Here is a 14,741-nt window from a genome sequence, read left to right as displayed (position 1 = left end):
AAAAAAAAAAAGTAAAAAAAAAAAAAAGTATCACAATGCATATCCCAAATGGATTGATCAAAATGGCAGAGAAAACACTGCAACACAAGCAGTTCCAACTGTGCCTACTGACAAGAGATTTAAAAATGAGTTTAGGGACTGGCTGATGCYATAGAGAAGAAAACAGAGGGAAACACTTTTTCCTTTTTTCAGTGAATTAAAACCCAGTCCTCATCACCAGTGGCTGAAGCAGTGGTTATTTGACAACTATTGAAGTCAGTGTATCAGTGAATATTTGATGCTTGTGGCTAATAGCATCAAAGACGAGGAAGAGACAAGCAAAATCAATATCTGTGTTTTCCYTACCCCCAGATTTACTCACAGGATCCATTCTGGCCACACTCTGATCAAAGAGTGGATTACAAGAAATTCAAAATATTCACAGAGAAACAAGGAAAAACTGCACGTGGCACTCAGTGCCCTGGTCTAGTTGACWAAGTGSTGGTTGGTCAGAGGTTGGACTYTGTGAYCCTRGAGGCTTTTTCCAACCTAAATTWTTCTTTCAGTGAAATTGAGGCTTTYCCAGTACAAGGATCAAAGCAATCTTCTCCCTTATGCCTGCAAGGGTGGCCACTTCAAAACCACCTTTGCAAGAGCAACTGCCCAGGCAGGGATCTTCAATTCCACTGGGGTGTACAGGCAGTGTCACCCCAAAACTCATCTCCAAAAAACTCCTGAAAGACCAGGCAGCTTTTTTTTTTTTATCTCCAGACCTCCCAAAACCACTATAATTTCAGACAAAGGCAACAACACATGTCTGAGGTATCAACCCATCAAACGCAAAGAGTTCCTCCAGCGTCATCCCCGTGCAAAGGAAATTTCCATCTGTCCTRGGTTATCATAAACATTTCCATACTCGTGATGTCTGGATTACAAAAATGACTGCAATCTGCTGAACATACAGAATTTYTTGCAGTCTGTCTATCCTGTATCTCTTTCCCAATCTGTCTTGTCTGAGCTGTTTCACAGCCTGACTATTAAACTCTCCACTCTCGATATCCGTGTGTTCATGCTCAGCTCCTTGAGGAGGAGGAAAAAACTGCTGAGCCCTCATGGCAGTGAGCAGGACCCAGCTGCCTGATCCTATTTTCTTCTTGCTTTCACCTCCAGATCTTCTGCCCACGCAGCCTGGTCATTCCCAGAACCTCTATATGTTTGGGGCTATATGTTAATGCAGCCAAAGAAAAGCTGCACTTGGACTTGATGTCCTCATTGTAAAAAGTTCTTTAAACAATTCCTGCAATGCTGAAATCATCAAAAGAAGACGACACAGGAGCTGTATTCAAAATCCTCATGGTGTCTTAAAAAAAAGGGGAATTTCAAGAAATGGGCCTGTGAAAATGTGTTGGGTTTGCTGGATACAGCACCAGAAAAGGGGCAGTGTAGCAGCAGTGGATTCAGCAGCGTTACAGCCTTTTTTTCCATTTACAAAGCCTTGTATTTTCAGCTTAAGAGCACACAGACAGCCTGATGATCAGTCATGAAAGCCAACGGGAGCAGAGCTATAATTTAATCCCATTCTCCAGCTCTGAGTAAGAAAAACTCTCCAGATAGGACGGGAACGGGACGTTTCAATGAAAGCACGTATTTACACCAACCTTAGGGATTAGGGGGTTACTGCCATGCCCATCCTTAATCTGCAGAAAGAGGTTAATTATCTGACATTCTCACAAAGTTAGTGTSTGCTGCTCTGAGGGATCACCTGTGATTCAGTTTGAGAGGGGTATCTATAATTCCTAAAATGAGCAAGTCTTTGTGTTTCTATCAATACAGGAGCCTAAACAACTCCCCTGAGCTGGACGACTTAAAAAAAAAAAAAAAAAAAAAAAAGGGAAGGTGAGGAAAGATAAAGCTCATCCCCATTTCAGAGTAGATGTCAGATTGCTAATCTAAGCAAGGGTAAACAGCCAGGGAACTCAAGGATGTGGGAGTGGATGCAACAGGCAATTTCACAAACGTCAGATAAACAATTCCCAATGCAGGTTATGGTTTCTAAAATGTTTGGTCCTTCTGTTTGGTATGTAACAATGGAGAAAATAACAGCATCTAGAATATTCTAATGCTGCTTTTCTAACTGAATTGATGTTATAAACCAGGCTTCTTGGAAAACACAATAAAGAGGAGGAATGATTTGAATGTCAGATGAGCCAAAGCCATAAAGATACTGCTCCAGACTTCATTAAATTCAATCAGGGCTCTGGTAGCTTCATGAGTGCTGACTCATAGATCAAATGAGCTTTTGAATAGGTCCAAAGTTCAGGAGGTTTCTGCTCCAATATTGTGYCCCAATTCTTCACAAAGTCAGTGACTGAGCCCCAAAATCCTCATCCAGATTTGCAGCCAAAAGCCTCTCTGACCTGACTCCTCTAAAATATGTCATAATCCCAATGAGATTAAGAAGAATCTTGAATTGCAGATTTAGGGTTTTCACTGGGGAAGAAAATTGAACCCAAGKGTTTCGCCTTCTTTAAATCTCAAATTTTTAGTTGATTTTTATATAATTTTGTTTGAAAACCAGAGTGTTATCTGATGTAGCAATTCTTGAAAACCTCTGGACCCAGACTGGGCAAGTTCACTCAGTTTTGGAAATGTTRCCATGAGAGGGATAAACATGCAAARTTMTTTCTTTATAGAATTATGATTCAGATTTRAATTCAAATATAATTGTCAAATGCATTTGTTTCACCATCATCTCAATGAAAAACTAATACCTATAATATCATTTTAGTATAAAACCAATTTTACYGGCAAAGGTCTAAGTCTTTAAACATGTGAAAACTCCTGTTTTCATTTTTTGAGCCCTATTTCAGCAGAGGCTTAACTTTGACCTAGAAATTTTACCAGCACAACTCATTCCCTTAATACCAAGCATGTGTACAGAAGTTTCCACAACTAGGAGCAAACTTCCAGAGGGAAAATATTTCTGGCATGGAATTACAAGTCATTTTAATTTTTACTTTGACACCCACAGAGATATACCTATCTCATTCTGGGTTGTGTATGGGTACATAAACCCAGCAAATCTGGGGTTTCCCATCATAATTGTGCTCAGTTATTTACTTACTGCTCACTAGCCATGCTCTAGGATTTGGGATTCTTTAATAATATTAAATAATTTAATATTATTTAATTAATTGAAATAATTTACTATTATTTAATAATTTGGTAGTTTTGACTATAATTCTATAAAATCATTAATTTTGTAAATGTCTTTGAGACACTCTTGCTTCAAAGATGCCAAACAGAACAAAGTCAATTATTGTTATCAGCAGTGCCATTATCACTGAACACTGCTCAGGACAGCAACAATTTTGGTAAGTTGGGGAAAGAAAAATGAGAGGAAAAAAGRTATTTTTGCTTATATTGCCTTTATGACTCAGGCAGCATAAATAATGCCTTCTGCACACAGAATAAYTAAATTCTTGCCCTGTCCCCCATCAGTGCCCCCTTGCATCTGCTGAGATGCAGACATCTGCACAACCAGGTGTCTCCTCTGATGCCGGAGCAAGGGAATGGAAGGGCCGTGAAAAACCCCAGCCCTGGAGGATGAAAAGCCCCGATCCCCCCTCCTGCAGACCTTTGAGATGCAGCAGGTTGAGGATGCTCGTGGTGCTCCCCAAGAGCACGGTCCGGCCTTCTTCTATCGTGACATTATCGCCATCTCGCGGCTGGTGGCCMGCAGGCCAGCTGGAATCCTCGTCCCACCGGCCACACAACTGGAGGGAAAACTGGAAAGAGAAAAATCCAGAGGAGTTCAAAGCTCACCCCTTCCCACTCTTGAAGAAGCCAGAGAGCAGAGGAGAAGATGCAAACGTTGTGTCCAGAGTGGCATCGGCATCTCCTCCACTGTGCCCTGGGCAAGCTGGCTTCACAGGGACCTTGTGAAAGGCAAAGGAATAGAAGGATGTTGGCATTGGAGAGCTTGCTGGCCTTCAGGAATGCTTGTCACAATTTGGGGGCTGCCCCTTTGCTCATTGTGGTCTGGGGGATGAGGGATTTGCCACAGGTCTGGCTGTGTTCTGAYCAGGTTTCCTGGTGCGTGTCCCTGTCTGCCTCYAAAAAGCASAATTGCACTGTTGTTTCATAAAAAGAGACTGAAGAGCTTAGAATTAAAGCATCTTGCTGCATGGGCAGTCTTTTGCTTTACAGGTTTGTTGTTTTTTTGTTGGTTTTTTTTTTTAAGGCTCTCCTGCCGCTCATCCGCATTCAGACAAACATTCCTCCTCTCAAATACCTTTTTAGCTTTCTCAGATTATCTGGTCTTATTATTGCCTCTGCTTTGAGGACAAGCACAGCAGCTCAATACAAAGCACTGAATAACTTGAAAACTGAAAATGGACTGACTCATGATGTGCAATGGCAAAATGATGCCCGAGTTTAAAGGGTCCTCCACACCCCTAAACTTCAAGCCATGTACTTCGCAGTGAAGGTTTTCTAGAATCACAGATTTGTTTGGGTTGGAAAGACCTGAAAAGTCATTTCATTCCAGCTCCCCTGCCATAGCCAGTGACACCTCCCACTAGATCTGCTTTTTTAGGGCCCTGATAGTGAATTTTTTAAAGAATGTGTAACTATTTTTGCATGGACACGTGTGCACAAGCGTGCACACAGACATCCAAAAGATATTATTTGGTCTCATATGTAAACCAGCAAGAACATCTTCAATTTATCTGAGGTGGGGGTGACCAGACATGGAAATACTTGTGGTATTCATTGGGCTGTGCTAATCCAAAACAGCAGTGGTAAGAAAAACCTCAAGACAAAAGCAACAGAGTTGCTCCATTTTCGAACTGAGCACATTGAGTGGATTAAAGCTTTTGCTCAGGAGCTGCAGTTGAGGTGAGTCAATAATRGGGGTGTTATGAGTGTTTTTCTGTTTTACTGTGCTGCTGAAAGGTTCAGCTTTAAGTGCCTCATAGTTTTATAGAACATTTCCCTGAGCRCTGTCCCTGAGCAACCTCATCCAGTGGAAGGTGTCCCTRCCCACGGACCTTAAGATGAGCTTTAAGGACTTTYCAACCCAAACCATTCTGTCATTCTATGATMTAATTATTTACACCAGGGAATGAGTGATGGTTCCCAGGCTAAATGATACAACTGGTTGATATCCACCCTGGGACTTTCTATGGCCCATTCTGTGATTTTTCTGCAAATGGAATTAGATTGTTTTAATTCAGACTGAAGCCTGGGACTGCATTAACACACGGGAAGTGAAAAATTCTTGGGAGCTTATCTGCTGTCAGAGGGAATGGATCATTTTATCATTACAGTAGTAAAATTACTCCATAGTTGCTACGTGCAGTAGGATAAGTTTCGTTTTCATTAGCTACAAACATATATTTATGTGGTTCAGAGATTTAGGACAAAATTCCAGCTGAAAGGATCCATGCCTTTACCCACTATCTTTCCAGAGAGGCTATGAATTACTCCTCAGTGACAATGCTGTGAAGCAGATTGTATAAAATATACAGCAGATCCACTGAAAAAAAAAGCTCAATACACTTGTTTTTACATCAGAGGAGAGGACAGTTCATGGAAGGGTGCATACACTGCTTATCAAGCACAGAATTACAAATCACAAAAATTCCTGCCTGGCACAAACGCTACCAAGTGCTGCCAGCACAACACTGGATGATGYAGCTGTGCAATGGTGAGGTCCACTAGAACATCTGGTTGAGGGGGTTTGTTGAATGCCTTTAAGCCACTCTGACATTACTCTGACCCTCTGAAATCACTCAGAACCCTCCAACTSACTCCAATGGGAAAGCAAAGCTGCAAGGATTGCACCAGACCTTCTCACTAGCACCCCTTGCTAGCATTTAGTGAGCTCTTGATTGAAGCCTTGCAACASTTAAGAAGAATAAATTCCTCCTCTGAATTTAACATTTTTTTGTCTTTTAAGGTGACAACTAGAGATTTCTAACTAGAAAACACTCCAGTTCTTCATTTAAGCTTCTCTCTGCCTAATGTCAGTGTTTGAGCTGTTCTTAATCATTTCTGCTGTCACCTCTTAGAGGACTCAGTACCTGTTCAGTTCCACCAACACCATCTGGCACAAAAATCTCAGTGCTCACATGTGACAGTTCAATCACAGAATTCCAGAATGGTTTGGGTTGAAAGGATCCTTAAAGGTCATTCTGTTTCASCCTCTGCYATGGGCAGGGACACCTTCCACTGTCCCAGGMTGCTCCAAGCCCTGTCCAACCTGGCCTTGGACMCTTCCAGGGATCCAGGRGCAGCCACAGCTTCTCTGGGCACCCTGTGCCAGGGCCTCTCCACACTCACAGAGAGAGAAAATGAGTTAATCAAGATCATAAAATTCTCTATTTTTCCACCCAGTCCATACCAAAAGGTTTCCAGTGAGAAAAGGCCTGGATTAGTCTACTCTCATATGCACCACCTGCCTGTGTGTCTTTCAAGTRATTTCTGATTTGTATGTTTTTTTTCTTCATAAGTCAAATTAAGCAGAAGAACAACAGCTAATAACAAAAGACCAAGAGTTTGTAATCACTTGTGCCACCCTTGCATTATCAAGAAGAGAATAAATCCAGAGGATCTGTTTGAGGAGAGAAAAGGGAGTTTGCTCAAAGAACGTGCCTTAAATTACCACAGCACAGAGGAAGCTACRGGATTTAGAGGGAAGGCAGCTCTGTAGGGACTGAGGAAAGACATCAAACAATTTTGTTTGGTGACCCTTTTCTTGCAGTCCTGCACCCYTCCCGGAGATGAAAGAGCACCTCCTTAAGATCTTTGAGAGAAGAGGGTGTGGTCTAACACAAGTTTAGTGAAACAGCCGCCTGCCCTGAACCACCAGTGCAGTTTTCCTCAACTTTGTGAATCCCAAAGGATTATCCTCCCTGTTTTCTGGGAGAAAAGCACCATGCAATCTCCAGCTGCAACAGAATTCTTAAGTTCCTTTGCCGAATGACTGTGGTGTTTATGTCCAGTTCTGTTTAAACAACCCGTGGGAAAGTTACGTGAACTAATACATAAATCACTAATTCTGAAATACTAATTGCACATCTCTCATCAAGCAGGGCGGGTGACAGAGTGACAATTCTAGAAACCCACATCCTTCCCCCCCTTCTGGTTTTCCTCCTGTCTTGTCTAATTAATCTGTTATCGATCTGGGTCTGGTTGCATCCCACACTGACCCWACAGACCCCAAATGCCACCATCTCTGTGTGCTAAAGGGGACATGGGGACYCTGCAGCCCTGCAGTCTGAGTGTGCTCTGGCCACCACAGGAATGGACCTACTAACCCAAAACCCCAAAGAAAAATCATTCAGATAACCATTTCTTATCTCAAAGGACTCTGTGGCCATGTCCTAAACATCTTTATCATGCACAGAATCCAGCACCTTTCCCTCTGCCTACAGTTGAGCAGGATAAAAATATCCCTCTCGCTATTTTTTTTTCAGGCAAGCAAAACTCTGTCTGGTTTGGTTTTTTTGGGGTTTTTTTTGTTTTTTTTTCCCTGCCTGGCACCCTGTATTTGACCTCTGGTGTTAATTGAAATACTTCTCAGTAAGCCTGAAGAGCAGCAGCAGCTGTGAGTGCCAGGGCTGTGGCTGAGTGCCCACCCCACGTGTGCTTGTGGGATGAAGCAGGAGCATCCTGCAGAGCCAAGGAAAGCTGTCAGCTGCTGGTGCTGGGCATTTCCCTCCTGTGCTTTTTTCCAGCTTCAGGAAAAATGGCAGGGAGCTTGAAAGCCAGGATGGGAGGAAGAGCAGCTGGCATTAAACAAACCCTGAGTGGTGAAGCTGGAGCTGGCTGGAGGCAGCTGCTGCAGTGAGGTGGCAGTTCCACGCTCTGGCTTCAGCGTGTTCCAGAGCTGGAAAGATGGTTTGGAGCAAACAGAGCTTATGAGGCCATAGCATCTCTGCTGCCATCTGGCTCACACTTGAACCTGGCCAATTTYAGTGAGGTTTAACAGGAGGAGCAAGACCATAAAGGTGCTGCAGTCCTGCTAGGTTTGTGAAAATCAGTGGATAAATTGAGGCAAGAGTCTCCACTTGTGGTTTCCCCAATAAAGAATTATAACCTGAATATATCAAATCATCTCTTAAACTGTTGCAGGATGTGCCCTCACATCACACATGGATAGGAAACCCACCCTGGCAACATTTCATGTTYTGAATCTGGCACAGCAGACAAAACAAACTCATTAAAGAACCAAACCTGTAAAATATGGGCAGAAAGCTCAGGTGGGTGGGAAATCACCAGAGTTGGGAATCCCTGAGAAACCTCAGTTGTTCTTCCTGGGTCACCAAAGAGCAGAAGGAGCAGGGAAGGGATCTGACCTGAAAATTCAATGAACTGAGTCCTTCCTGCAAGGGCTTTCCAGCTCTGACACCCATTTGGAGAGTGTCATGCACACACCAAATTTTCTTGTCTAGGGAAGGTTTCTTTATCYAAGGGAATTTGGGCACTGGAAGCAGCTCCCCGGGGCAGAGCCCCAAGCGTTAGGAGTTCAGAAATATTTGGACAAAGCTCTCAGGCACATGGTGGCATTTTTGGGATATCCTGTGAGGGCCAGGGGGTAGACTCGATCCTTGTGGGTCCCTTCCAGCTCAGAATATTCTAGGATTCTATGTACAGCTCATAACAAGCCCAGACCTTGTGTATCAGGCTCATAGCATGTAATAACACAGGTTAATTTTTGGAGGGGTATCATCTGCTTCCCAATCATATCTCCAAAACAATTAATGAATTATGTAAAGGTAAAATAACATTTTCATAGCATACAATAAAGGACACACAATCTCTTTGCAATTCAGCACTTAACTCCCCCTTTCTCACTACTGCACCCTCTTTTTTCATTTTTCAGGCAGATTTCTTTCCATTTTACATTTTTCAGTGGCTGCTGTTGTCAAACAGGCTGGGGTTGCCTTTCTGTCAGCCYTTGGGGACACAATCTCTCAGTATCAGTTTCTCAGCTTGTGCCTGTGACTAYCAGGGCTCAGAAACAGCAGCAGTGACTGCAACAAATGAATAAAAAACAGTGACAAACTTGTATTCCCACCCAGGCTGGTAAACAATTCACAAATGGGAAGGGTACCAAAACGCAAGGTTTGGGCTTAAAAGAGTAGAGAAAATCCTGTTTAGACACAATAGAGCATCTGATCACACTTTGGAGTAAGTTTACAATTTGTTTACTTAAGTGGGGTTTGTTTAGAATGCACTCTCAAAAAAGGACTGCAACCACTGTTACATACATCCTCAGACCAGAAAAAAAAAATAAATTGAAAAACAAATCAAAAACCCAGTGATGGAGTTAAACACAGACTCTGCTTCCTGAAGTGCTCAATATTTGCCCTTCTTCCCTAGATTTTAAAGAGAAATTCTTTACTGTGAGGCCCTGGCATAGATTTCTCATAAAAGCTGTGGCTGCTCYATCCCTGGAAGTGCCCAAGGCCAGGTTGGACGGGGCTTGGAGAAATCTGGGATAGCAGAATGGGAGGGGGTTTGGAATAAGATGTTTTTTGAGGTCACTCCCAACCCAARCCATTCCATGATTCCAGGCTGGGGGGTCCAGCTGGGGGTCACCTGCAGGAGAAACCTGAAAGCAGGAGGGTTTTCCCATCAGCTCCACCCCCAGCAGCCACTTTTATCCTTTCCCCCAGACACAGCTGATAGGACGTGAAGCACAGGAAAGTTTCACTGTCCCAGCCAGCACAGCCACGAATGAATAAAGGTTTGGAAGGCTGCCCACGCAGCAGAGATTGACACCCACGAGAGCAGCCTTTCCTCCGTGCTGACAGATTGCCATTTAACCAGCAAGTGAGGAGAGCAAGTGTTCCCATCCTCAGYCAGCACGGAGAGACAAGGTTAACATTCCAAGTGATGGAGTGCGGCACAGATTTCCCCACGCCACACACCCAGGACTCCACACCACATTTGAAAACACTTTAATTTCAGTGATGGATACAGGGAGCTCACTTTCCAGGCTGTGAACTCTTGACAGCTCCTGGGTTTAATACATCAGGAAAAGATTTACACTCCCTCACCCAACTCCCATCCACCTGAAGGAAAGAAAAGYGTGTAAATGGAGGAGACAAAAGAGGAGGGGAGGTATTTTATTATACTAGATGTCTTTTACAAGGGAAGTATTTTCAGCCATCTGCTCTAATTATTCCTCCTGTATTGGCCACCATCTTTATGCAACAATAGAAATAATTATCTCCTCAAGGGCAGAAAAAAAAATATTTACAGAAACAAACAAAAGTTGATTATCTTTAGCTCCTAGGGAAAAAAAGAAACAAGCTACTTCTTAATGAAGGAGCAATTAGGAAGGTGGGWAGAACATCTATAATTAAACCAGACAAATTGGTGCAGGCTCCTCCCTCCTACACATACTTGAAAGGGATGCAAATGCCAGTTATTTGCTACAGTCAGTGGAATTAACAAGCAAAATGCTGCCCAGCACCCAAAGAAGCTGAACCTGTCTCTTGGCATCATTCCCTGCCTCTCCTGCTTGTCACACCTCTMACCCTTTGCCAAATTAACTGAAAAATGCCCACCACAACAGAAAAGCTTTGGAATTTCAATCGGTGAGGGGTGGTGTCCCTCTGTAGAGCAGCATCCCCGAGACAATTACAGGATTCTCATTCATCCTGTAGTTGTAAGAACAGCCTCCCGCCTGTTAATCACCACTCAGGGTAAAATAAAGTGCTTTTTCTGTATAAACCAAAACCAGAGGACTTTTGCAATTGTCTTTTCATTCTTTGCAGTGCATGAGAATTTTTCTAACAGAGGGAATGAAGGGAAATATACAGATTTGTGGGGAAGATGGCATGGGGTCATCCCAAAGAGAACAGAACATGTACTGTGCAAAAACAAGTACAAGCAGCAAGAAAAAATATCCTATTAAAGGCACAGTGCAATGCTTCATTTCGTAGACAAATATATGGATTTTGTTATCYGAAAAGGAATTAGTAGAATTTAACTGTGCTATGAAATCAATGAATGGCCAGAATGAAGCTGGTCAAGGAACAGGCTGATCAGGGAGGTGCTGATCAGTCTGATCATCACCCCTGGAAGAGTTTGAAAAATGCATAATGTGGCTCTTGGGGACAGAGTTTAGTGGTGGACCTAGCAGTGCTGGGGGATTGATTTGGCTTGATGATCTTGGAATTCTTTTCCAACTTCAATAATTCTATGATTTTTAAGACTGAAGTTCCCAAGGCTTCTCCAAGAAGTCTCAGGACAGAAGGTACCACCTAATGCTCATTACAGGTGCAAACACCTACCAGAAMAGAGCTGCAAACCAGCACACTGGGAACATTGTTTGGGCTATTTCTCCCCATTCCAAAAAGGCCAATTTTCAAAAMCAAAAAAAAAAAAAAAAAAAAAAAAAAAAAAAAAAAAAAAAAAAAAAAAAGGAAACAAGCCACAAGCCAGAGATTAAGAATTACCATTATTTGCAGGGCTTCTCTTGACCATTCAGCAATTCCAGAGAAGCTGCCTTCAAATATTTAAGCAGCCTGTACTGAGTTTCTTTGGAAATCAGTGCTGAAGCAGTCTAGTGGATCCTGCAATGTGCYCAGCAGCACCTTAAAAGACTTTTATTCGTGTGCACATCATTACACTGCTCCAAATTTGCCCCTGATCAAGGCATTTCCAAGCTGGATGGGAGGGAAAAGAAAGTAAGAGATGAAGGAGAACCCCTGGAAAAGTTTGAAATGGACARTCTACTTCCATCCTCTGAGTGAAAACACCACATTCACCTTTAGAACTTCTATTTCATAGAATCATGGAATATCCAGAGATGGAAGGGATTCACGAGGATACCTGAGTCCAACTCGTGGCCCTGCCCAGGACACCCCAAYAATCCCAACAAYTCCAACAACAGAGCAGACATTGGTAACCACACTGGGAAACAAAGGTAGAGGGATAACGAGACAATGTTCTTCTGGTTTCTGAAACAAACATTTCCAAAAATGRCAGAAATGCCAAGTCACAAATCACTAAGGAAGTAGCCTTACACACAATAAAAAACAAGCAAACAAGTAAATAAAGCCCACTCCCATTCCTCCCAAAAAAAGCCCAAAAAGGCCCCAAAGAACAAAAAACCAAGCAAATAAACAAACAATCCCCAAAAAACAAAAACCAAGAGAAGGAAAGATATGTGCAGAACGGTGAAAAAATTAATCATTTATGCCAAAAGACAATGTTATCCCCAAGAAGACTGTAAGAAGCTGCAGCTGTAAATAAACCAAGGATGGAAATGAGCAGAATGCTCCTGACTATCCCTGCACTGAGAGTCCATAACAGAGGGAATAGGAGCCCAAGATCGCTTTTCCGTTATGACTTGGCATTCTTGATATGACTGCCTGGGACAGAACAAGCCTGGAACATAACCCAACAAACCATTTCAAAGGCCACAAGGTGATATTTTTATCACTCTCTGCATGATCTGTGGCTGTGTAACTCCTCTTTTACCACTGCTCCAGCTTTAAAACACAGATGGGATTATCCCACCTGGGAGGGCCAGAAAACAGGACCCTCTTTACTCCCACAAGCATTGGTACAACAAGGATTAGGGCTGGGCTCACAGCTGGACACGAGGTGCACTATCCAATATCTTTATTTTTAACTGAGACCGCTGGAACCCTGAGTTAAAGGATTAATTTTCCCTTTTTCTTATTTGTTTTCATTTTAGCCGTCGTGTAGAAATCTGACTTCTGCTGAGTCGCACAGGCACGAGAAGGGAAGAATCTGKCTGGGCATGTTCTCTGTGGGACTGATGAATGACCCCAGTCTCTCCCAAACTATTAGAGGATAAATCTGTTTACACACAAAAAATTGACCTGGGCTGGTGAGGTGGGACTAGAATCAGGAAACTGGCACGTCCCAGAGGTAAAAATGCATTTGCAGCCAAGAGCATTAGTAACTCAAGACCATAAACAAGCCACAGCATCATTAATTACTCAGACAGGGGCAGCCGCAGAAGCAGTGAGAAGACCCAAAAGCCAACTGTAAATAGTTCATCGAGCTGATTAGTTCAGGAAAAAAATGAGTGGGCAGTTTTGGAGGTCAGAGGCCATGGCACGAGTCAGGTTTAAACCAATTTGCAACTGGACAATGGCATGAGAAAAAGCTTAATTACTCTTAAAAAAAAAATAAATAAAACCCCAAACAAAACCAGCAAAACCACTTAAAAAACAAACAAACACAAAAAAAGGGGTTTTTTTTCAGCAGGGGAGTAATCACTGCAATTTCCAACCACAGAAGGTAAGGCTCCTTGCTTCAGAGGTATTTAATTAAGAACATGGGTGATTAGTTAAATCTAATGGTGATTTTATAAGGAGGGCACTGAAAACACATCACTGTTGTCAGGGGGGCAAATCCCAGGTATAAATGAGCCATCTTCATACACTAAAAGGAACCAARACTCACCCAAACTCCATGTAAAATACCAAATGATGGAGTAATATGAACACTATTGATCCATCCCATAATTAAACAAACCTTGATACCTCTGTGAAGGTCTCTGTCTCTTTACCACACTCACATGAGTACCAAAGTGCTGTCTTGGGTCTCTCGGGGTCATGGTGAGAGGATGAACCTAAAATCAGAAATCTCAATTTCAAATATTAAAGAAAATGCCTGGGGAAGTGAGGAACTGAGTTGGAGCACATGAAGTGCCCTGTTTTAAAGAATTTATATTTTCTGTCTCATAACTCCTTGTTAATTCACATTAAGAATCACATAAGAATCTTCCCAAAGTTCATTACAGCCTGATATTCAGAGACAGGTTATTTATTATAGTGGAAACTATCCTARTGCAGAGTTTTAAGCCCAACTTGCCTGAAAATCCTGTGAGTGTAAACACCTTGAGAAATTCAGTGCAACCTTCCAGTTTAGATAAAACAGCACTGGGCTTTCCCTTTCCAGAACTCTGTTAAAGGGTACACATAATTTACACAGCGATTTCTCAAAGTACAGAGGCTTCTGAGACAATTAAAAACAGCAATTTAACAGTGATGAGAAAATTACAGCATCAAGTTGTTTACACAAGCAGGATAACCAAGCCTGGTGACTGTGTCAACCTTTGCACTGTGCAAATATTTTCTCCCGACTGAACAATCTTGAGTTACACTCTCTAATCTGAGAGCAAATATCGCAAACGCAAAGATTAGCTCAACAATTTGCCAACCACCTGCAGGAAAAGAAATCAAATTAAGTGCTTATGTGTCAGCAAGCAGGATTTCTGAATGACAGCTGCAGCAAATGGGGTGGGAGGAGTGAGGTTTGGGTCTTCCCAACTGTGCCAGTAAGAGCTGATGATGGCTTTTTGGATCAGGCAAGAAGATAAATAGAATCACAGAGCAGTTTGGGATGGAAGGGACTTTTGGAGATCATCCAGTCCTATCCCTTTGCCAAAGCAGGGTCACCCAGAGGAGGTGACACAGGAGCACCTCCAGGTGGGTTTGGAATATCTCCAATAAGGGAACTTCCCTGGGCAGCTGTTCCAGTGCTCTGACACCCTCAGGATAAAGAAGTTCCTCCTCAATTTGAGGCAGAAATTCTTGTGTTTCAGAACCCCTTGTAAGAGTCCCAAGTCAGCTGTGAAGGGCAGGGCACTGGTATGGGGTCCAGCCTCTGACTTTCYCTCAGGTCCCAAGGAAAAAGGGAACTCAGGTGAACTGATGCACAAATTCAAAAATCACCTCCATGGCAAATCTTACTTGCAGGGA

At 42.7% G+C, this 14,741-nt stretch overlaps 1 protein-coding gene across 1 annotated transcript in view; it reads right to left on the bottom strand.

Moving 5' to 3' along the window:
* Positions 1–14,741, bottom strand: part of PKHD1 (PKHD1 ciliary IPT domain containing fibrocystin/polyductin) — a 238,629-nt gene that overhangs the window by 156,787 nt on the left and 67,101 nt on the right. Inside the window, exon 33 of the mRNA XM_057382183.1 lies at positions 3,617–3,767. Coding sequence (XP_057238166.1) covers positions 3,617–3,767 — 151 coding nt within the window. The remainder of the gene's footprint in view (positions 1–3,616; positions 3,768–14,741) is intronic.

This window comes from Malurus melanocephalus, unplaced genomic scaffold, assembly GCF_030028575.1.
Source record: "Malurus melanocephalus ecotype Western Australia unplaced genomic scaffold, MMel_1.1 scaffold_553, whole genome shotgun sequence".
Taxonomy (NCBI): Eukaryota; Metazoa; Chordata; class Aves; order Passeriformes; family Maluridae; genus Malurus; species Malurus melanocephalus.
This window is presented reverse-complemented; position numbering and strand designations above follow the sequence as displayed.